The sequence below is a fragment of the Perognathus longimembris genome, chromosome 5, assembly GCF_023159225.1.
Source record: "Perognathus longimembris pacificus isolate PPM17 chromosome 5, ASM2315922v1, whole genome shotgun sequence".
NCBI lineage: Eukaryota > Metazoa > Chordata > Mammalia > Rodentia > Heteromyidae > Perognathus > Perognathus longimembris.
Window position 1 is genome coordinate 57,197,578 of NC_063165.1, and position 24,960 is coordinate 57,222,537.

Sequence of the window (24,960 nt, forward strand, 5' to 3'; positions counted from 1 at the left end):
GTAGTGGTTCATTGGAGAAAAGAGTTTGAAGAGTCTCCCAGACTTTCCTGTCTAGCCTGACTTGGAATCACTATCCATAGATCTCAGCCTCTTGAGTGGCCAAGATTTCGGGTTTGAACTATCGGTGCTCAGAAAAGAAAAAGGTATTGAACAATTAATAAAGATTCTAGAATTTAATTCTTTCAAATTGTATTTATTCCACTCATTTTTATACCTGCTGTCTTGTGGAAAGGTGTTAGTTAACACAGGGACAACTCAGCTCATTAGTCAATATCTCATGAAAATTATTTTCATTTGAATACTTACGTTTCTTAGCTGTATGATATAAATTTTATTTCTTTCTCTAGGACTTGATGATGTTTGTGAAACGTCATAAACTGGAATCTGAACTGATAAAGTCAGCTGCCGAGGGTCTGGGATTTTCATATACAGAACCAGTAAGTGCAAAGTGGGAAAAGGAAGATATTTTTGTTTCATTTAATAAAACAACTTCTCAAAGAAATTTTCATTTATTTTTTTAAAATTTAGCATCCCCATTTACTGAAGAGTCTAATATTCTTCTTGAGTTAAAACTAATGTGGGAGGAGTTTTACTTAATACCCGTACGTGACATCTCCATACCAATGAGGTCCCAAACAAATATATTCAGTAGAAGGTTTTTGTATATGATTGCATTTGCTTCAGGGTGGTTTTATTTCCCCCTATTTGGGATTCAGTCTTTCATATTTTCCCTTAATGTCATTTGTGGTGTGTGTGTGTGTGTGTGTGTGTGTGTGTGTGTGTGTGTGTGTAAGAGAGAGAGTATGTGTGTACTGGGTCTTGAACTCAGAGCCTGAGCATTCTCCCTTAGCTTTTTCATTCAAAGCTACCTGGTGCCTTAACATTTGGATGACAGCACCACTTCTAGCTTTTTCTTAATTAATTAAAGATTAAAAAGTATTAAGGACTTGCTACCTGATCTGGCTTCAAACTGAGATCCTTAGGTCTTAGCCTCCTGAGTAGGTAGGATTACAGACAAGAGTCACTTAATGAGTTTTTATCCTTAACATGCATTTACAAAAGAAAACACCAGCTAACACTCATCACATGCTGTCTTTTCCCTTCCCATGTTCTCTCCCAGTTATTGTTATTATGAAGACTTAGCATCTGCAGAGCTGGTGCAATGCTATAGATGGATTTTTATTCTCATTTTTATTTAAGACGCTCTTGTAACTTCTATGTATGTACAAATATTTAAATTATTTTAGCAACATATGGAAAGTCCATGTGCAATAATTAACTCTTCACCTATCGCTGGAACTCTGAATTATTTTTGTTTTCAACCATATGCAAAGCATTAAGAATTTTCCTGTCTATTGAACTATAAAGTTAATATAAATTCTCAGGACCTAATACTCCGCCATCAAAGGATATGAGGTTTATGTGGTTTAAAGTTCTTGGAACAAACTGCTTTTCTGAGACAATTGTTTTGATATTTTTGCCATTCCTAGGAATAAACAAAAGGGCCAGTTTAACACTAACTTGTTAGCAGCAACAACTAACATTTTAAAATCACATGTACTATACAAACATTACAAAGAAATGGACACATCTGTGTCATTTTAACTTGCACAACTTTATGACCAATAAGAATATTCCTTTACCTACAGCATTATTTTCCCCTTTAAATGACCTTGACATATGTGTTGTCCATTTAACTGCCACTTAGCGAATCTATTCCTTATATACTATTCATGATATATTGAATATTGGTATATGAATGAAATCACTTTTTATGGTGTATTCATTCTGCACCACGGTTTTCCTACTGTCTTTATGACCTGTTTATTCTGGCACATTTTATTAGACAATTAGATTATTTTAAGATAATATTCTTAATGTAACACCTTCAATCTATCTTTGTTTTCATTGGCTTATCTCAGTTATGGGGGGGTACATTTCATTGTTACATCTCAACACGTGATTCCAGTCTATTCCAACACACTGTATTCCAATCAATTTCATCCCTGTATCAACTGTCACCACCCCCCATCCCCCCCCCCCCCACCGCCACATGCACACACCATTCCCTCTGAGAAATAGCACCTCTGGCAGGTCTTATTGTTCAGTTTAAATAGTTGCAAATCTTTTATTTCAACATTATTCAATCTTCCTTGTCTTTTCCCCAAACACACCTTCTTTCCCTCATACCTTCCCATCCACAGATTTCACACATATAATACATTTACCCCTACATTCTATTTTTGAAAATTGTGTAATCCCAGAGACCTGAAAACATCTCATATACTTACTTCAGGCCATTCTTCTTCTATTTTTGTTACTCATAAACATAAAACAGTTAGGTTGAATGATCTTTGAATGTTCTTTCTATTTTTTATTAATTTATTTATTTCTTTATTGTGAAAGTGGTGTGCAGAGGGGTTACAGTTTCATACGTAGGGCTCTGCCACCACATTTCCAGTAACCTTTGGGAAAGGACAGATGCCATTGTTAATTGCAGCTACTTTTAAATTCATTTTGTACTTTCCAAAATTACATTATTCTTTCAAAAGTCTTTCTTTTCATTATTTTATGTAAAACACAAATTTCCAACTATTTTAGGTCTCTTGACTATTTTAAATGTATTTTTATTTCTGTAAGTGACATGTTAGTGATGGATTTACATTTTTTTCTTAACTTAAAACAGAACTATTGGAACAGCTATGGGGGACGACAAGACGAGAATTGGTGAGCGCCCTATTACCCTTTTTTCCATTTTAATAAGAAGAAGTAATTAAGAGTTAGATGTTGGCATACAGAACTTGGCTTTCTTCAACTGGGGGTAAAATATACTTAAGGGATTTGAGCTCAAAATTTAAAACTCTCTTTTCTAGTCCCAATTCATCCAATTATTTTTATGTTACCTTAATCATCTTTCTTGCTGGGTCTTTTTTTTCTCAGATGAAGGAGTTTGATCAGCTTTGCTCTGAATGCTATCATTCTGTGACTCCAAACCAGAAAAACGTGGATGCTATTGTTGATTTATTAATGGAAAACAATGTATAGATTTTTTCATTCTGATGGTGAATTCCTTTATTATATTGATTTGAAATTCAATGAGTTAAGGAGATTTTTCTGCAAGCTAAAATGTTAGGCATCACTAGCTGAATTAAGAAAAAAGAACTCATTTTTAACATGATCAAGTCAGTTTATACCATTTTAGTGACTCAAACTTACAGCATATTTGAGATCAAATGGTCCATTCTATCCATTTTCAACCTGGAAAACAAGTCCTATCAAAGGAAGGGACTTGCTTAGAGTTTCACCACAGGGAGTGGCAGGTACGTGAATGACTTAGAATCATGAAGTTCTCCATTTGCTTTTATTTTTCCCCCTTTTTCTTTTTTTCTTTTTATTTTTTTTTAATTTTTATTGTCAAACTGATATACAGAGCTCCATTTGCTTTTAAAGACCCAGGCCTTGGGTGGCATGAGATTATTTTAAGATTTAACAACACATATGCATATTTGTTTCTGTCCAATATGTGTGTTTATATGTTTGTATATATACATATACGTATACATATACATATACATACATGTTTGCAAAATAGAACACAATCTGTTTCTTCCTTCTAAGAATAGTTGACAAATATCTTCTACATTTGGACACATTTCATTTCAATGCAATTATTACTTAATTAAGCACCCCATGTTGAGGGTACAATTACAAAGATTCACATGGTCACTTTTCCCTGCCCCATTAGGAAGGTATTTGGTTATAAAGGTAGGTGAGGCATAGACACAATGGATGTAATGAGGGTTGCAAAGCAGATCTAGAGCAGTGAAATGGAACATATTCATTGCAGAAACAGAACTACATGGAGGCAGGGATATTCAGTTTGATTTAGAAAGACAAGTGCACTGTGTACAACAGAAATGTACAACACAGAATCCTAGACTATTCAGATGTAGTATTTTTTGCCTTTGAACATCTTTGTTCAATGGAAAATCACTATATCAACTCTTTTGAATGGACAGGGTTCCTTCAGGAGTGAACACAGAGGAGGCAGAAGTACATGGTTTGTCAATGAGGAAAAAATCATCATCAAACATAGATCGAGACCTGAGAGAAGGTAAGTACCTGTACGATTACTCTCACAAGATGGGAAGAGGGTGATATGGGTTTCCTGGGTTCTCATTTAGATTAATGCAGGACCCATTTGAAAAAGAATAAGAATACAAGCAAACCATTGCAGCTGATCAAATGAAAGCGAGTTTTTAAAATAAAAAAAGCTCTCCTATTGTTATATCATTGGCAAAGTGTGTTCCATTCAATCCTTCTGTTTTCCACAAGAGTTCTGTGGGTTGTTTAGTCATCCCATCCTTGTGGACACAGTGATGGTGGAAAAAGAATTACTCAGACACAATATAAATAAGCCCAAGATATGGATTTATATGCCATAAAGAGTGAGGAAGAGGTTAATGACAGACCAAATTAAATAGCAAAATATTCTCCAGCTTCTGTTTATAATGGGTCAGAAAATGCATGTTAGCTTGGGGAAGATTGCATTTATTTATTTATTTGTTTGTTTGTTTATATTTCATTTCGTCCAGTCCTGTGGCTTGAACTCAGGGCCAGAAAGCTATCCCTGTGTTTTTTTGTTGTTGTTTTGCTCAAGCTTAGTGCTCTAATATTTGAGCCATAGCTCCACCTCTGGCTTGTTGTGTTTTATTTTGTTTTGTTTTGTTTTCTGGTTAATTAGAGGTAAGAGTCTCACAGAGTTTCCTTTCCAAGCTGTCTGAACCATGATCCTCAGATCTCAGCCTCTTAAATTTACAAGGATGAGTCACTCGTGCCCAGTTGGGAAGTTTTAGTTATAGATCAGAGGGCACATACCAAGGGGAAGTTAATAGGATTTCAGGAAGTGGTAAAGATTGGGACACTAAAGAGTAGGCACACTCATCCTGTTTCTGGACAGTATCACTGGGTAACTTCAAATATTCAGAATCCTGTGCCTTTACTCAAACACAAGATACAGTTGGTTTTGTTGTTGTTTAAATTTTTTCTCATATCGAGCTTTCTCTACACATACCATCTGCTCATACTTCCTGCACCCACTTCTAACTCCCTTGGTACTTTAGGATCCCCACACGTCCTGAATTGAAAACCAGAGACCAAATGAGGTCATAGAATGAACTTCTATCACATTGTCTGTTAATCAGTGCTAGATGATATCGGAGAGATTGCATGTTCAGGGAAGTTGGAGAGGAAGTAGCTCACATGGGATATTAGATTCGTTCATAAAAGATACTTAGAGAGTATATATCTGAGCAGGGCTTTATATTTATTTTCTACTATTTTCAGCCACTGGAGATTGAAGACAGGAACTTTGCATGCTAGGCGAGTACTCTACCACTGAACTACATCTCTACCTCAAAGATATACTTTAAATTGAAGTGACAGGGACATGAAAGCAGTGGATAAAAAAGGATGGGGCTCTTCAAAAAAACCAAAAAAAGCTAAACATAAAACTTCCCTATGACCTAACCATACCACACCAGGCATCTGCCCAGGACATCACGAGCCAGGATACTATCAAGACACTTGTACATCCATGTTCATGGCTATACTATCCATAATAGTTATGGAAACAGCCCAGATGATCTACAATAGATGAGTGGATAAAAACATATGGTACCTAGTCACAATGGAATTTTACACAGCCATTAGAAAGCATAATATTTTGTCATTTGCAGGGAAATGGAGGGACCTAGAACAAATGATGTTAAGTGAGGTAAGCCAAGCTCAAGACACCAAGGGTGTATGTTTCTCTCATATGCAGAAGCAAGATTTAAAATACACCAGGACACAAACAGGGCTTTAGGCACTCACACACAGTGAGACCTAAAAAGAATATTATTAGGGGAGGAACACCAAGATGCAATGCATCTGTGTAGTATTTACCAAAATGAATTCAAGAAAGTAGAAAAAAGAGGTCTTCTTCTTTTTGTCTTGTTTTTGTTTAGATGCCTTTGGGGGAGGTAAGGCAGGCACAGAGATGGCGGGACAGGCAGTGAACAAATTCAGCAGTGGTACTCACTAGACACGATGTTGAAAATGAAATATACAACTTGTGTATGGGGAAGGGAGGAAAATCTGGGAGAGAGCAAGTGAAGGGGTAACATTGTCCAAAAAGAAATGCACTCATTTCCTGATTTTTGAAAAAGGAACCCCTCTGTATATCTCCTTTATAATAACAATTTCAAAAAAAGAAAAGAAAATATCAAGGAGAGAAGGATTAAACTGATCAATTATGTAAAAAATAAAAGGAATGGAGCAAAAGCATCGAGATGAGGAGGGTAGAACATTATCTGTATACTCATTATCAGAAAATATTAATCAATTACAAATAGAGTGTCTCCAAAACATCTTTAAATGGAGCCAAATATTGTCATACTAATACGATATTAGCAAGAGTAAGCACTAAGAGGAATAATAATTCTTGATAATCATTACTACTCCTATTGGGTTTTTAATTTTCAAGCAAGGTACACATAATGTATTTAAATACTTGCAGTATCTGATGTGTGCAGATATGTTGACTTTACACACAGCTTCCTATTAAATCATCTGTGAATTACCTAAGCTACCTACTACAATGCCGGTGTATATAAATAAATAGTTTTTAAACTATATGGTTTAAGGAAGCATGACAGAAAAGGGCTGAATGCACTTGGCACAGGCACAATTTTTTTTCAACTGTTTTTCAACCCATGCTTGGTTCCAGACACAGAGGCCCAACTCTAACTGTAAGGTAAGAAGAGGTCGTCAGAAACCTGCATTGGGAAGTACAGTACTTCTTTCCCCAGGAGAGCTCGTCAGCACATTCTTGTCAATTTGAAAACTTCTTGGCACTCTACAGCACTTATTTTCCATCCCTTTCCTTTCCCAGCTTCCAAGTCTGCTTGAAGCCATAAACAGGATAATGGGCTCATCTAATGTGACCTAGACCTCAGTGTGTAGTCACAGAGCACAGGCAGTTTCATAACTGCCAGAAAGCTTTATGGTCAGCCAGAGTTCATGTTACTTTTTAAGCTGAGAAATCACCCAGGATATGCATGCCAAAAGGATAGCATTTTGCTGTAAATGTTTGGGAAACTCCGGCACAGTTGCCAAATTTTAAAACTTTTTTTTTTTTACTTTTTTTTTTTTTTTTGGCTATCAGATAATTTGATATCCCATAACTAAGAAAATGAATGGAAAGAGCAGAACAAAGGACCAATGCTATGCGATGATTATGTCAGCAAATGCTACAAAATCTACCATTCCTTTAGCATTTGTTTGCTGCTTTTTTTTTTTTTTTTTTTGGTGTTGGTACTGGGGTTTGAACTCAGGGCTTGAGATAGAGTCTCTTGAACTTTTCTGTCCAAGTTGGTTTCAAACTATGATCCTCTAGGTCTCAATCTCCGGAGTAGCTATGATTACAGGCTCATTAGTCCCCAGCATCCGGCTCACATCTGTAGTTTTCTTGAACTGCAGAATGAATTGCAGGATGCTGTCTGGAAGCCTACTGGTCTGAAGGAAAACATAACTATTTTTCTTTCCCTATCCTTATGCTCAACCCAGAACATTTCTGTGATCAGGTATGCAGGGAGTTTGCCTCTTGCCCACCATGAAGCTCTTCAAGGAACACCCACTTACTTGGTGCCCTACAATACGGTGCAACTCTGCTTGAGACAGGGTCAGATTTCCCAGCTGAGGGCTAAGCCCCATGACACTGCCCTCGTTTCAGATGCCAACAGCAGTAGTCAGCTGTCAACTATACTCTGACTGAGCTTCACAGAGACCAACTATAAACATCAGCTCTCACAATGCACTCTCTTTTGCTAATTTGTGAAGCTATTCATAAAACTCTTTTTTTGCTTTTGTTTTTAGCTGTGTATATTTTTTTACAAATGGCATTGTCACAGAGACAAATGAACAACCAGGAGAAATGGTACATTGGGTTAGGCATTGGGAAGGGAGGTCACAGAACTGCCATGCCCTCTCTGGACAGACAATTCTCCCAGCATACTGAAATCTCATTAAACCTTCTTGCCCAAGAGTATGCTATTTTCCAGTCCTTCTGCTCTTCTTCCAGAAGCCCACGTGGGGACTGCTGGTTTCAATGCTCTAATCACCTGGGGTTTCATATGACCTACCTCCACCTTGAGTTCATCTACAAGCTACACTAGAAGATATTTTGTTAACCAAACTCCAGTGTGATTTATAAAGGACTTAATACGACTAACAAAAGATACTCACTGTATCATTCAAAAAAACATTGAGTTTACTTATGAAACATTTGAACTAAGAACTGTAGGTAAAGACCAAACAAATTTCTTTCTTCTACACCTGGAAAGTTTTGTGCCCAATCATCAAACAGTATAATAGAACCTAAATTAAGACTAGAAGTCCACAGAAGCAAAGTTCTCAACAAGAAAACACAGTTCTATCTTAGTTGGGCTGAAAGAAGATGCGAAGGAGGTAAGGAAGGATATATGTGCTACAAAAGAAGCTGTCAGTCAGCCTTTTCCATCTTCTCCACAGAGAATATCTCCTTAAGTTACCTAAAAGTGCATAATAGTATTCATATAGGCGACTTCTAAGTGTTAATACGAGACTCACTCAGGGTTATATACCAGAGAGGCTCCAATACATGAGACATACAGCACAGAGTAACTTACTAATGCAAACACATTCCTATCAGTTATGCATTTTTCTTTCAACCACCACTAAAGATTACATTTGATATGATCCTAGAGTCATTGGAGGTAAGGTAGAAATAACACTGAACTTGGGATCTGGAGACTTGGTTTAAGGATTTTCTTATTCTGATGCTCTCCCCAGAACAGTGGAAACCTAATCTCCCTCCTACTGGGTCCTGTGCCACTTAACTGTAACATTAGATGGTAACTTTTTTTCCCCCAGTAAATGTGGAAGACTTTTGCAAAGCATGAAAGGCTGTGTTCATCCAAGGGCCTGCTATTTTGCACACCCCTACAATGCCCCGCATGATACTGTGGTATGTGTGGAAAAGTTAGTTTTCTTGCCCCAAGCCACAGTTGAGGAGCACCAAGGAGTCCTTTCCTAGATCACCTCTTTGTTGCAAGCACAGAATCAGAGCCAGGCGCATACTTTATGAATGAGAGAATTAACTTGTTGAACTAAATCTCCCTGTGCTGTGGTTAAGAACTGGCGGAAGCTTTGGGAACCACAACCTATTGGACTGCATTTTCATGTTCATGTTAGTGTTTTCTTCAGTCTGATGTGTTACAAGTCAACTGCAGGCTGGTTGACTCACTTTATGAATGAAGTTTATTTTTTTCCCTTTTGGCTAGTGGGCAGATAAGTGGTTATTAAGAAACAACCAATCAAAGACCTGGTGAGAAATTTCTATATAAAACATAGTGATGATACTTAGTGATGATGACCTTGTGATAATTAAATTAGCTCTATAGAAGGCAAGTTTCTCACACCTTTTCCTCCTGCTGGAGGCTCTCGGTATTTAGGGTTCTATGCCACTCTGCCTTCACCAGCTTTGAGACTCATCATATGCAAAGGAATGTTTATCTTGATGGTAGCAAGCATTGCAAATTTAACAAAGTAGAAGCCAATCAAGTTTACTAAACTCCTCCTTTCTTTTTTTGTCTTCCATTGCTTTTTGAAGTTTTTATTTGCAAGTCCTTTTGAATGAATCTTGAGATGACTTTTTGGTTGGAGGAACATTTCTTTTTTATATAGTTCTAAATTAGAATGAAGATGAAATTTTCTTTTCCAAATAATTGAAGAATTTGACTCCATATGACTATGAATCCTAGCTAGCTAGAGAGTAGAGCAGCTTTCTCCAGAATGTGTTCTGTGCTTAGATGGCTTGTAGAAGAAGCTAGTGTTCTGTTTGATTTTGCTTCATTTTGCTTTATAGCTCTAAAACACTAGTAGAACTGTAGCAGCTTACACCAAAATCAAAGGGCAGAGGAACAATATGGCTGATTCACTTTCTTCAAGTTTTCTTACCAGGCTGCAATCACATTGTTGACCAAGGCTAGATTCTCTTCTGAGGCCTGCCTCTGAAATATTTCCTTTAAAGTCAGATGGCAGAATTCACTTTCTAAAGGATTATTATCTCATTATTCTTCAGTTTCTAGTTGGGTTTGGGCACAAGGATGCCCCTATTTCTCTACCATGTCAGCTCTGACAGAGCCACTGACTGCTTTAAGGAAGCGTGCAAGCTGAGAAGGTAATAAATAAAAATTACAATGTTATGATGTGATATTTCCTCACCTTTGCCACATTCTACTGGAGAAGCAAGCCCCAGGCCACACCCACACTCATGAGAAGCGCTTCACACAGGGGCCAGAACCTGGTGCAATAACCACTGGGGCTATCTAGAACATATCTGCCATTGGAGGAAAAGAAGGAAGGAGAGTGATAAAGGAATGAAGAGGAAGAAGAGAAGAAAGTGGCATCAAGGAACATCTATGTTCAGTGAAAGCTGAAAACCACTGCATATTGCATCACTGCTTCAGAGATTCATAAGGCCTATTTGTATATTAGAAGTTCTAAAATGTTCATTTAAATTTTATATAATCCAGTGTTGTCCAAAAACTTTGTATCATGAGAAATACTGACTTGTAGAAAAATGTATTTATTTCTCTTCCAATTTGAAAGATGTGATATTGAAACTGAGTACTTGTTAATATATTTTTGAAATATACGACATTCTGTGTTTATACATTTTAATAACAACTTAAAGAAATCAATAGAAGCCTTAAGTGGACAAGTGAATGAGTACTTTTTGGTTTCTAGTGCCATGAAATTTCACATCCTGATGGGAGTGAGGGTACTTCTGGTCACCTTGGCACCACTTAATGCATTGTTTGTGGCAGACTAGCAAGAAATGAAGTGGATAAAATTATAAATAATACGTTCAGATCTGATAAAGGCCAACATTCATCAAATAAACTAAGATTATATAATAGCTTCAGTGAAAAGTTATGGTAGCATATGTCATCATACAGCAAGATATGGAAAAAACCCAATAATAAATAAACAGAACCTTGTAAATAGTTCAGTATGGTGGTACATACCTGCAGTCCCAGCACTTCTGAGGCCGAGGTAGGAGAGTTGTCAGTGTAAGACCAGCCTGAGCTACATAGCATGATTCTGTCCGAAACAAGCAAGCAAACAAACAACAACAACCTGGTCCAGATCCTTGAGTAAGAGTAATGCTTATGTGAAATCCGATGCCTTAATTCAAGCCAAATAACAAGAATAGTTTCATTCATTCATTCATTCATTCATTCATTATCAAAGTGATGTGCAGAGGGGTTACAGTTTCATACAGAGACAGTACTTACAGTTCTTATCCAACTTGTTTTCTCCTCCCTCATCCCTCCACCCCCCACCTTGCCATTCCCCGTGTTCCTCCCCCCATGAGTTGTACTGTTGGTTTTCACCATATAGCTTTGTAAGTAATGCTGTTGTGTTGTTTTGTCTTTTATCCTTTGACTCTCCATTTTGATATTCCCCTTCCCTTCCCTAGTTAAGAATCGTTTTATTAATAATGTTAATTCTAGTAATGTTGATTTTTAAATGCAGCTGGTTTGTGATCAGGCTTCTGTTTATTTATTTACTTTTGAGAAATACTAGGGCTTCAGCTCAGAGCCTGGGAAATGCCCCTTAGTTTTATGCTCAAGGCCTGTGCTCTGCCACTTGAGGTATTTCTGCCGTGTGTGTGTGTGTGTGTTTGTGTGTGTGTGTGTGTGTGTGTGTGTGTGTGTATAAGAGAGCAAGAGAGACAGAGACTGAGGCAGAGACAAAGAGACAGAGAGTCCTGGGATTTGAACTCTGGGCCTGAGTGCTGTCCCTGTGCTTTTGTTTTTTTGTTTTATTATTATTATTTCTCTTTCACTCAAGGCTAGTTCTCTACTACTTGAACCATAGCCCCACTCCTGACTTTTTGGTGGTTTATTGGAGATAAGGGTCTCATAAACTTTTCTGCCTAGCCTGGCTTCAAACCTCACTCCTCAGATTGCACCCTCCTGTGTAGCTAGGAATATGAGGTGAGCCATCATCTCCTAGTAGCTTTTATTTAATCTTAAAATTTGATTTTGGTATTGCAGTTGTATGAAACTACAAAAAATCAGTAATGTCTACAATCTTTCTGTAATATACTTTTTTTTTTTTTTTTTTGCCAGTCCTGGTGCTTGGACTCAAGGCCTGAGCACTGTCCCTGGCTTCTTTTTGCTCAAGGCTAGCACTCTACCTCTTGAGCCACAACACTACTTCTGGCTTTTTCTGTTTATGTGGTGCTGAAAAATTGAACCCAGGGCTTTGTGTATTTCCAGGCAAGCTCTCTACCATTAAGCCACATTCCCTGCCCAATACACAAATTTTTGTGACTAGAAATAGAGAAGCAAAATGACAGTAAGAATGGTTTGTCAGAACCAGTGCTCCTTCTGGAGCATTTGTTTTAACCAATAACCATGCATTGAATACTCAAGGATGAAAAACACTGGCTTCTTGCTTACTCCATGAGTCATGGGCCTTTGTGAACTTTCATCCTTACTTGACTAATAAGCACAGGGCGCTGTTCCCTGTGCAGCTAATCTGCTTTACTGAGATAAAGCAGTTGTCTGTCTTGATGTCTCTTCCTTCTTGAAGACCTGTCGTAGGCTCTGTGTCATTACTAGCCTGAAAAGGGAAGGGAGGCTCTGTGGCTCCTGTGCTCTGTTCTTTGCAGGATTAGCTGTTGCTAACCAGAAGGCATGTTTCTGGTCCTTACACTTAACAAGAGTACTATAAGGAGTAACAAGTACTGTTTAACTTCCTGTTCAGTTTCTGGTAGAAGGCATTTGCCCTGTGCCTCCCCTGAAGTGCTCATCAGAGCACAGGCTCTGTCCTGCTGTCCTTTGGCAGCAAAGGGCCTTGCTATGGAACCTTGTCCTCTGAGGATTTGGCAATTTCACCTTCAATAGAGCCCCAAAGAATCACCTTCTGAGGGGCCTTTGTGGGCTACTTTTTCCAAATGTGTTCCCCCAAACAGCAATGTGAATGTTTTACACAGAAATCAGAGAAAAATAATCACTGTGAATACAAGAGCACTCTGAGTCAGATGAGCACTGGGAAGGCACGAGGGAAGGAGACAGGTGCTGGCCTGGGTTACCTGCTGAAGGTATTTCTCCAGGTACGGTGCAGGTGAGGTGAGCATATCAAGTGTGAGGGACAGAGAGATGTAGCCACCTACTTCACAGTGACATTGACCAAGGCACAAGCAAAGTGCTAAGGAGAAGGGTAAGCTTCTCAGACAAGAATCCTGAAACCTGTCCAGACTGTTTCAGAATTACCTGAGGGGGGGAAAAGTTTTATCCATCCTAAAAGATTGTACATATGTAACCTAGTCTGGAAGACAGCTCTATTTTCCTGAAAGCACATTGTGTTTGCAGAGTTGGCTAATATATCATTTATCCTCACATTCATGGGCATCTATTCTGAGAAGGCATCTCCTGTGTTACCACTGAAGCCGTTGGAGGCCAGAGGTAGCAGGCCAGATGGATCAAGATAGATGATGTGGGTGCTCTGCCGTTCCAGGTGGCCCTCTGCTGTTTGAGAACATCACCTTTATCTACAACTCCGAGCAGCTGAATGGGACTCAGCGGGTTCTTCTGGATAATGTCCTCTCTGAAGAGCAGTGCCGGGAGCTGTACAGTGTGGCCAGTGTGAGGCTGGAGGGGGGTGAGGGGGGGAATCCTAGGAGGGGAAGGGCTTTGTATCCAGTGAATAAGGCCTAGAAATCTGCTTGCTTGAGGATCAATCCATATTATATGGTCATGGAGGTACTTTCATAGCTTTTGAGTTGAAATTACTTTAGTTTTCCTAGCTTTCACAGTAGAATACCACGTGGCTTAATCTCTAGGGCAGGAAGACCATCTGTCATGTGACCTGCCCACCATATGAAATTTCTGGGGAAAATCCTTTCATTTCAATCCATGCTTATTGATTATGTAAATCATTTATATTTTATTTATTTCTATAAACATATAGAATGAAGATTAGTAAAATTATCTCTACGGGATTCTTTAATTTTATTTATCTTTTTATTATTAGTTTTCAGTAGCTGTACAAAGGGATTTAACTCAACACATCCATTTATATGAGAATTAAATCTGAATCAGTGTCACTCTATCATTCTGTCCCCTCCCATCTATTCCCAACTCCACCCATCCCCTCAAGTTACCTAGATCCAGTTTCACAGATGAACATTGATGATTATGCCTGTATTGGGCCACCTTTATTCTTTTCATTCACCTGCTCCCTCCTCCCGTTAAGCCCTATCCACGTGGTCATTATTACTATTATTACTATTATTGTTATATCATCATCATCATCATCATCATCATCATCATCATCATCATCACTATTAAGAATGAGTTACACCAAGGTCCAGGAATAAAATGGGAATGGCTCTGCTTAGTGACTTTTGCTCTCTAGTTTCTGGTAGCCAAAGCAGACAGACAAAACTGATAGATTCATACTCAATACTTATAAAGCTTCTTGTATTTTTCTCCCAGAGAGTCATGATTGTCGGTGATGGGTATCAAGGAAAAACATCGCCTCACACACCCAATGAGAAGTTTGAAGGGGCAACTGTCCTGAAAGCACTCAGAGTAAGGTCTTTGCTTTATATAGCTTGGTTTCTTCAGTGTCAGTCCAGAGGCTCTTGTGAATGGCAAACAGTGCAAAGAGGGGGTATGAGGGGTGGAGCCCTGGTTGGGTCGTTTTGTGCTGTAGAATGTAAGGTTTGATCTCAGAGCTTCCTCCATCCTAACGTGTTCTCTATAGCATGGAGCTTCACTCCTAGCCACCTTAGTTGTCATTAATCATTGTTTTCATTCATTCACCAAGTTATTAAACTTTACATCTGAACCTGTCCCTGACAAAAAATACACAGCCACTGTCCTCAAGGAGCTTGTGAGCTAATTACACAAACATCAAAACAAGTGATTCTTTTCTAACTGTGGTTAGAGAGGGATGAAGAATGGATGCAAAGAGAAGAGGGGAACAAGCAAACGTCTAAGTCTCCTTCTGTGATGAGGAAGGGTTTATTTCAATGGTTTACTGTTCTAATCCATATCCACAAGCATGTGATTCTATTCCCATTAGTAAGCTCAGAAATGACAATGATATTGTGGCTTCATGAAATCCAGCGATTGTCCCAACTCTTCCAGTCCACCTACTTCTGCTCTTCCTCTTTCCAGTTTGGTTATGAAGGCCGAGTCCCACTGAAGAGCGCACGTCTGTTTTACGACATCAGTGAAAAGGCTCGAAAGATCGTTGAATCCTACTTCATGCTGAATTCAACCTTGTATTTCTCCTATACACATATGGTCTGCCGAACAGCCCTTACAGGTGAGATACTGAGCCTGAACTTGATCCTGCAGCCCAATCTAGTGAAGGCTCTACCAAGCAGAGCAAACAAACCCTAGTATAGCGTTTGATGATAGTGGGTAACAATCCTGCATTAAAGAAACTTACTCTTTTTTGTCTCATTCCACTTCTTCTCCTTTTTGGTCCCCTACAGTTGCCAGGAGACCTTTATTCTGAGTATTTTCTGTCTTCAAACCTGTTTCTTGCAATGGCTAAAATTAAGGAGAAAAAAATATGCATTTCTGCTTCAGATTTCTCTTCTTAGGGAACCAAGAACCCGGAACTTACAGTTGTTAGGTCCACAGCATTGAGTGGAAGCTTTGATGATAAAGAGCTTATTTAGTAAGTGTTCTTTAAACCAAGTGCCAGCGGCTCTTGCCTATAATCCTGGCTACTCAGGAGGCTGCGATCTGAGCATCACAGTTTCAAGCTAGCCAAGGCAAAAAAGTCCTTGAGGTTCTTATCTCCAATTAACTAGCAGAAAGTTGGAAATGGACCTGTGGCTCAAGTTGTAGACACCAGCCTTGGACAGAAAAGTCTAAGGGATAGTGTTTAGTCCCTTAGTTCAATCCTCAGTACTAGCATAATACATGCATACTACAAACATACATACATACATACATAAATACATACATACCTACAACGTTCCTTAAAAGGACTCTCCATCCATTGTTTTTGCCTCTGTGTCTTTTCTCCCACCAAACTCAATGGGAAAGAGAAGGATGTCCTGTAGACTTTACATGTGAGACATTTCATCGTAAAACCCAAATCATGCATTTACATTTTTGTTTAATTTTCTTTTTCTCATGGCATTCCTGGGGCTTGAGCTCAGGGCCTGGATGCTGACCTGAACTTTTTTGCTCAAGGCTAGTACTTTACCATCTGAGCCACAGGTTCACCTCTAGCTTTTTGGTGGGCAATTAGAGAAAGGAATTTCATTTCCATTCCTGCGCAGACTGGCTCCACCTGAGATCTTCAGATCTCAGTCTCTTCAATGGCAAGTTTACAGCAGTGAGCTACTGGTGCCAGGCTATTCTTCTCCATCTCCTCCTCCTCCTCCTCCTCCTCCTCCTCCTCCTCCTCCTCCTCCTCCTCCTCCTCCTCCTCCTCCTCCTCCTCTTCCTCCTCCTGTTCCTCCTCCTCCTCCTCCTCCTCCTCCTCCTGTTCCTCCTCCTCCTTCTCCTCCTCCTCCTGTTCCTCCTCCTCCTCTCTCTCTGTCTCTGTCTTTAAATTACCTCTAAGTATCCAAGCTATTATTCTTAATCCTTGAAAAGCAATCTATGAAATCATAGTTTATGCATATAAATTGATTGAGGCACAATTTTATAAATGAAGAGAAAGATATCATTTGCCCAAGATTCTACATGAAGTTGGCTTCCAAACTGGGCTAGAATCTGACTTGTCCATTATCCTTCCATGTATTCTGACCAGCTTTCTGTCTCCCTGAATTCATGGATGGCACTGGAAAGACAGTGATAGCATCTGCTTTTCTATGGGAAGTTACTGCAATATATCTCCCATTCTTCTGGTAGGTCAGCAGGACAAAAGAAATGACCTCAGCCATCCCATCCACGCGGATAACTGCCTGTTGGATCCAGAAGCCAATGAGTGCTGGAAGGAGCCTCCAGCGTACACTTTCCGTGACTATAGGTACAGACACCCAAACTCCAAAACCAAGCTTTCTCATAGCACTTATCAAAACCCCACAGACACTGGACAGCTTCTGCTTGGCTTTCTCTCTTCATCTTTGCTTCACAGAGCTTCTCCAGTGGCCTTCTGAAGCTCTATAATCACTGAGGAGCATTGGTTCTTTTTCTTTTTAATCTTTAATGGCAACACATTTGGCATCTAATTAAGAAAAGCACATCTCTTTTAACCACCATGTTTTACAAGGCTTACCCTTGTGTATGTGTTTGTCATTCTTAGAACATAAGGGCACATAGGCATCTTCACACATAGCATCACAACGCATGATTTAGCTAGTATTCACAATAAAGAACTATGCTTGCATTTAGAAACTTCCCGAAGGAAATACTCTTTCAACTATGGAAGGCTATCAGTATGTAAAGAATCATAAGCTATAGTCACATTAAAAATGTGCTAATGACTGCTGAGCCCTGTTCTACTCAAAATACAGTTACTGCGTGCCCCCTATTGGTGAGGCCAGGCTTGACAGCGAGGAATTCATTGTCTAGCACTTTTTTTTTTTTAAGCCTTAATAAATAAGAGAAGACATGAGATTAGAGAATAAAATCTGATTAGGTAATGTCTTCTGGAAGAAGTGTGGAATAAGCTTTGAAATGTAATTTAAACATCAATGTAAATGGAACCAATGACCACTTCTGGGGTATAACCTATATTATATCTAATCTTCACAGATGTGGGAGGTCATTTGCTTCAATATCTACTTCAAGGGGAATTTACTGATGAATCCAGTGCATTCATCAGCAGTCTCTGTGAGGCTGAAAGCATGTATTATCTTATCATTGGTGTCCTTTTTCTTCTTATAGTGCACTCATATACATGAACGATGACTTTGAAGGAGGAGAATTCATATTTACTGAAATGGATGCTAAGACTGTGACAGTAAGTAAAATTTTCTGGCAAATTTATTTGGAATTATTAGAACTTCAGTCTTGCCATTTTTTTCAGACTCATAGGTCAAGAATTCAAGAAATGGAAAAATCACTAGTGAATTTGTAGATCATAAGATATAAGATATGAAAATATCTGTATACACACTTAAGTCCATCTTAAATATGAGTAAATTACCAAAACAGAGATAGCCAAGCATTGGTGCCTCACACTTGTGAGGAGGCTAAGATCTAAGGGTTGTGGTTAAGGTGGGAAGGGAATTCTGTGACACTCTAATCTCCCAAACCATGAAAAATGTTAGAGTGGGCCTGTGGCTTAAGTGGTGGAGTGCTAGCTTTGAGCTTAAAAGCTCTGAGACAATGGCCAGGCTCCAAGTTAAAGCCCCATGACCAACACAAAATATAAAATAAAATAAAACAGTGCTTATAACTATTTAATGTGATTGTATAACTAGTGTTCAATTTGGAGCAAAAATTAAAATGTTCTGAGATTCTGTCAAATAACATGATAGAAGTTCCTAAGTCACCCAAGTTCAGGACAAGTTAAATGATTACACAAAATGTCTCAAGTAACCTGGTATTCTACATTCTTGGATGGAGCATTGGCCTCTCATTTCCAGGTTATCAAAATTATCACATGCAGTTACATGTATTAGCATGCATGTGTGCATATCAATAGAAACTTATTATGCAAGTGTAAGTTCCTCCTTCGCCTCCACATTTATATGCATACTTGCAGATACATATACCAAGCCAGGTTCTGGTGGATCATGCTTGTACTCCTTGCTACCTACTCAAGAGGCTGAAATTTGAGGATCACAGATCAAAGTGAATCTAGTCAGAAAAGTCCATGAGTTTCTTATTCTAATTAATCAGCAAAAAGCCAGATGTAGAAGTGTGGCTCATGTGATAGTACACTAGTTTTGAGATGAAAAAGTCAAGCAAGAGCTTGAGAATCTGAGTTCAAGCCTCCGTTCACACACACACACACACACACACACACACACACACACACACACACACATCTATTTCAAAAGATAAATTCAGCTACTATCTTCTTAAGAAGACAAAAGCAATTAGAAAACCAATTTACTGTGTCCTTAGAAAAGATGAAATGAATATCTATTAATATTTAAGCCAAAGATCACACACAATGTTAGAAAAACACCTCCACTTGAAAAAACAACAGAAATACAAATTGACCATGGACTATCATTTTCTCCATGTAGAACCTAAGTAATCAGAACATGGACGTGATAAATACCAACATTTTGGCATTGAATATGCCCTTTGGAAGACTTTAGATGAGTTTTATACTTTGCATTTCATTGTACACACACTTTTCTCAATAACAAACTGCCTTTTATTATCCTGCTACATTATTAGGGTATAAGGAACCCATACCCCAACCTGGACTTAAAGGAGATTCCTCTGAGGATTTTCGTTAAAATTAACCAGAAACATGGTTGAGGTTTTTTTTAATTTGTGAAATTTAATACAATATCTGTATTAAGTCTGTAAAAGATCATCTTTCCTCATTCTTTGTAGAAATATTAATATTAGTATCTTCTGATGCTTCATAATCAGGGAGATTCAGTCAAGATTGATGTAGTCTGAAAACCCTCCCTGGGATTCTGACTTTTAGAGAGTTTGTGTGTAAAAAACATTTTATTTTTGAGCTTTGCTAATTCTGAAACAATGAGAGAATTAGAAACAAAGTTCATATTTAGTTTCAAAGGAAAGCACAATTTTAACAGGACAGGTGGTTGAAGAGATGCCTTTGCATTTACTCCATCTAGTGGCCATACTTGAAATTGTTCAAAGTATGAAAAAGAAAACCTGAAATACTGTTTGGGAATGAATTTCATTCACTGTAGAATAGCTAATTACACTTCCACTTTTCAACATTGAAACCAGGTCACATGCTCCTTTCACATCCTATTAACCTAAGAACTGGTGTATGTTCTACAGCACTGAATATCACCTCCCTACAAAAAGTAAATGAAAAACACTGCAACAAGATTTTAAACCAAAAGCCGACTCATTTATATTACTTAGTATGGCACAGATTTTAAGGCATTTATATATTATAGGTAAATGAAATTTCTAGATAAGAATGTTAGGAATTCTTACAATCGTCAAATTCCAGTTCTTTCTCATGACAACTTAACTCCTCTTTTGGCTTTCTTTATTGAACCTTTGAAGGACCTATGGAACAGAGAAATGATCTAACTTGAGGTCCCACAAAATTGGTATCTTCTAAGTCTTACTTTGGAAAACTCTGAATTTTTTAAATTAATTGAATAGTAGGTGAATATTTACCTTTACTCAAAAACAGATCATCACATATGCTTGTCTGGTTGTTGGTCATGGTTTAGATGGAAAGCAAAGAGTTTTTTCAAAATCCTACCTAGACAGTAGAAAATATGGGATACAGATAGGTTATTTTGTGTAGCCACAATTACTTGTGAGGTATAGAAATTGAGGGATGTGGTGTTCTTTGTGCAAGTTTGAAGGTTAAAATTTACCTATCCTGTTTTCTTCATGGAAACTTAAATTCAAATTGGTAAGCCTTAGATAAGATTCTCATATAAGTTCAATATGAACTTGTCTTGCAAAAGTCTGAGCACAGTCATTTATGGGAACTTGAGAATAGACCTCCCTGAGGAAACCATATCAGACACAGAAGCAGACTGACAGGTGTTTTGTTCTTGCAGCCACTGGTGTGGGCAGGTGAAGCTCCCGGATAGGTGAGGTTCAACCCAGAGGTGCTCAAATCCATTCTAACTGCCTTAAGGCTCTACACCTTGCTTTCTAAAGTTGCCCCAAATTTGTACGTTGGGAAAAGAAAAACTGTAGAAAAACCACATGTAGAAGACAGAAATTAGATGCCTCTCTTCCTATACAAAGGTCAACTCAGCATGAAGTAAATACCTGAACAAGAGACCTGAACGTTACTACAAGAAAACTTAGGGAAAACACTTGAATGATTTAGGCATAGGCAAAGACTTTCTGAATGGGTCTCCAGTATGTAAGGAAACCAGTAATTTAACCTCTGATGTTATACAATAGGCTAATGAAAATGTGAGCAAAATAATTTTAACTTTAGTTTCATTGATGAACGAATACATCATTGCCTCTCACACTCTTCCTCCCTATTCGAAGATGCTTCTATCAATAGCTGGTGCGGGGTGTGGCAGAATGAATGTGGAAAGCAAGAAGCAACCAGAATCTCTGCAGCCAGCCTCCCAAGGCTTTCCATAGGAAAGCGTTCCTATCTTCCTCCATACACTTCAGTATCATTTATATTTGTGTGTGTGTGTGTGTGTGTGTGTGTGTGTGTGCGACAGTACTGGGGCTTGAACTCAGGGTGCTGGTGCTTTTTCACTCAAAGCTAGCACTATAGATCCACTTCACCTTTTTGCTGGTTAATTGAAGAAGTGTCTCATGGACTTCCTTGCCCATGTTGGCTTAAAAACCAAGGTCTTCAGATCTCACCTCCTGAGTAGCTAGGATTACAAGATTACAAGCATGAGCCACTAGGGACCAGTTAGAGTTTAGGGTTTTTTTTTTTTTTTTTTTTTGCTAGTTCCATATGGAAATGCACAACAAATTCTCTAGACAACAAGAGTCAGACTGATACTGTGGGTACAAGCAACTAGACAGCTCAGTAGGACTCTTATAGGCCACCTGACTAAAGCTGTCTGTCCTAAAAAGCAGCTTTATCCAGAAAAGAGAAATCACTCATCACTGATTGTGGGTAGGGGAGTAACCAGAGATGGCTCCTCATTGCTCTTTCCATTAACATTTGCACACATATAAACATACACATACCACACATACGTGCATGTACACACACATGCAAACACATACTGGCACACACAGACATACACTGTGAATTTTGACTTCTCCACCATCTGTAATATTCCATATGCAGCTGTAGAATCTTGAGTAAAAAGATTATATTGTGTTCATAAATTGTAAGAAGCTTTTTCAAATATTCTTCCTGAAGACAGCTGTGAAAACACCACCATGTCAGTCTGATTTCTGTACACAAGGAAAACACACCATTCTACTGGGCATGTTTCCAGTCAATTCAGAGGCTATATAGTTTAGAAGGGCTCTGTGCGGCCACACGTGACAAACACTTGTTCTGCAGATCTGCTTATGTTCCACCTTTCTCAGCTTTCTGAGGGACGGAGCAGGGTATTTGTATTTCCCTTAGGAAGAAAAATGGCCTCAACCTATTTAGGATTCTTTTTCAAGCACACAGATATGGCCTATAATTCAGCTGCCAGAAAGACCTGCTTGTTCATCTTCTACTCCAGCTGAGTGCCACCAGCCATGCCTCCCCCTTGGAACCCCCTCCCACCTTCTCTACCTAAACCTCAGTGGACAGCTCCATCTGCAGCACACCAGCTTTGACATACTATACCAATCACCTCAAAACACCTGGAGTCAGCAGAGAAGGGCCCCTCAAGGGCACTGGGGTTCTCATCCTGGAGGCAATCAAGCCATGTTTGACTGACCACTGGGCACGATATTGTGAAGGGCATGATGTGCCATAGGGAATTAGACGTGGCATTTAAAATATGTTCTATTGTGAAAAATATACACCTGTTGATGTAAACTTGAGGAATTAGAAAAGGTTACACTCAAGTGACCACTCCATAGATGATTAACAAAGTTTTTCTGGTACTCAGGTGTCCTCTTGATTTCTTTATTATGCCATAAACATTCAATGTACTCACCTTATATGCAGATGCTTGGTCCGTGCTAAAGCTGCATATGGGAATTAGAAGAGAATGTGGCTTTCTTGGAATGTGTAGGCATCACTACAACATGTAGATAAATTACTATGCATGTGTGCTATAATACACCTTGGACTTAAAAGCTGTTATTTTATGCATTATACATTATCTTATTTATAGGGTAAGAAAATCAAGATGACCTTTGTCTTCTTCCATGTCAGGATTCTATTGTTGTTCTGCTGGTTTGCTTTTTGTTGCTGAAATTCAAGGCTTCACATTCAAGCCTGGAGGGAAGTATTCAAGATACAGGATTGACAGCTTTGCTTTGACTTTCAGGCCTCAATAAAACCCAAGTGTGGGCGCATGATCAGCTTCTCATCCGGAGGAGAAAATCCACACGGAGTGAAAGCTGTCACCAAAGGCCAGAGGTGTGCCGTGGCCCTGTGGTTTACCCTGGACCCACTGTACAGGGAGCTGGTGAGTCCGCTCATCCGTGGGGCAGGGAGACCTGTGCAGCAAATAGCCCAGCCAAGAGCCCTTCAACTTGTTCCTGACCCTACACACACCTGAGATTAGGACAAAGGTTTCACAGAATTCCTCCTAGTTTGTGATAGAAATTTATCTGCCATCATTTTCTGTCATTATCTTCTAAGACAGAAAATTGTTCAAATGCAATTTTTCCTAAGCCTGATTTACTGATTGCTTTTGTAATGGAGTCGTGAGGAAAAGAAGAGGGCCTGTAAAGGCGATTCTCAATCAAGCCTTGGGGGCCTACCCAAGAATTGTAGTTTCTCTAGAGGTTGAGCTCTGAGAATTATGGCTTGAAGCCTTATCTCCAGCTAACTATAAAAAACAAAAAATAAAAAGGAAGTGGAAGCATGACTCATAGTAGAGCACCAGCAGTGAGCAAAAAAATGCTAAGTGAAATGATCCTAAATTCAAACTCTAGTACAGGCGCCTCCCCCCCCTCTCTCTCTCTCTCACACACACACACACACACACACACACACACACACACAGTCAAAAACCAGCCCTGGAAATTTCATGGAACACATATGGAATAGGATTAGAGGGGCATGAAAGATTATCATTACTTATTGCTGTTGTTAAATTAAATATCAAAACATTTTATTGTTTAAAATATGAAAATATTAATTTAATATTATCATTTAACTGCCTAAGAAATTTAATTGCATCATGATAAAATATTGATAGCAAAATATTAAAATGATATCAAAGTAATATGATATTAAAATAACATTACATTTATTGCTTATTAGTACCATTATATTGCTTGTTAAAATTCAGTTAAATATTAATGTTAACATTAAAATAATATTGATATAGTATCTTACTTAAAGTAGCTGAGGATTAGATGGAAAAAGACAGCCTGGTCTTATCCTGTGGGAATCCCTTGTTTAGCAAGCACAGATTTTACTTGCGAGGAGGGGGAATGAAGACCCATGGGTGGAACCCCACAAGGACCCCTGGGGCCACTATAGGAGATAGCACTTCCTCCCCACTGCTGAGCACCATTGTCTGCATTAGTGAGATCAGGTTCCTGTGAATCTGAGGAAGTGGCCTGCTCAGAAACACTGAGGTTGCAGCCGAAGCTTTTTAGCTCAGGCCACCACCAATAACTTCCAGTCTTCCCCAGGCCTGCATGTGGAAGACATCAGGAAATCCTCTTCTTAAAATGACAGTTTGACTTCCCTCTTAGATCCTTACATGGAATCTAATTTCAACAGAAAATGCAAACAGACTGGGAAATGTTCCTCCATTTTCTCAGTGGTCTTTTGATAAACTTGACAGTGTTTAGAGAACAACCCCTGTGCTTGGGAAACAGCTAGGTAGGCTTTGGGGACAGGGGGGAAGGAAACATAGTCTCTGACTACAAGGAGCTTATGAGATCCCCTGCATAATGGCGGGGAATGAAAAGACATCCTTAAGTATCTCGAAGTGGAAGAATCCAGAAAAATTCTCAAGGGCTCAGACAAAGAAGCCTGGAAAGAGAAAGCAGTCCTTAAAGTCCTAGAGTCCTAGAAGGATCAAGTGGTGCTAAGCATCCCCCCTTACCTGGAATTCCTTTATTTCCTTATATTTTATAGTATTTAAAATACCCATGCCGCTCCTGCAAGAGTGACTAAGGTAACCAGGTAAATGAA

General features: G+C 38.8%; 1 protein-coding gene across 1 annotated transcript in view; it reads left to right on the top strand.

Annotated features, from left to right (window-relative positions):
* The window catches only part of P3h2 (prolyl 3-hydroxylase 2), a 153,888-nt gene that overhangs the window by 123,690 nt on the left and 5,238 nt on the right, over positions 1–24,960 (top strand). Inside the window, exons 6-14 of the mRNA XM_048346956.1 lie at positions 348–437; positions 2,687–2,727; positions 4,020–4,114; positions 13,615–13,742; positions 14,595–14,690; positions 15,282–15,432; positions 16,983–17,100; positions 17,961–18,036; positions 23,132–23,272. Coding sequence (XP_048202913.1) covers positions 348–437; positions 2,687–2,727; positions 4,020–4,114; positions 13,615–13,742; positions 14,595–14,690; positions 15,282–15,432; positions 16,983–17,100; positions 17,961–18,036; positions 23,132–23,272 — 936 coding nt within the window. The remainder of the gene's footprint in view (positions 1–347; positions 438–2,686; positions 2,728–4,019; positions 4,115–13,614; positions 13,743–14,594; positions 14,691–15,281; positions 15,433–16,982; positions 17,101–17,960; positions 18,037–23,131; positions 23,273–24,960) is intronic.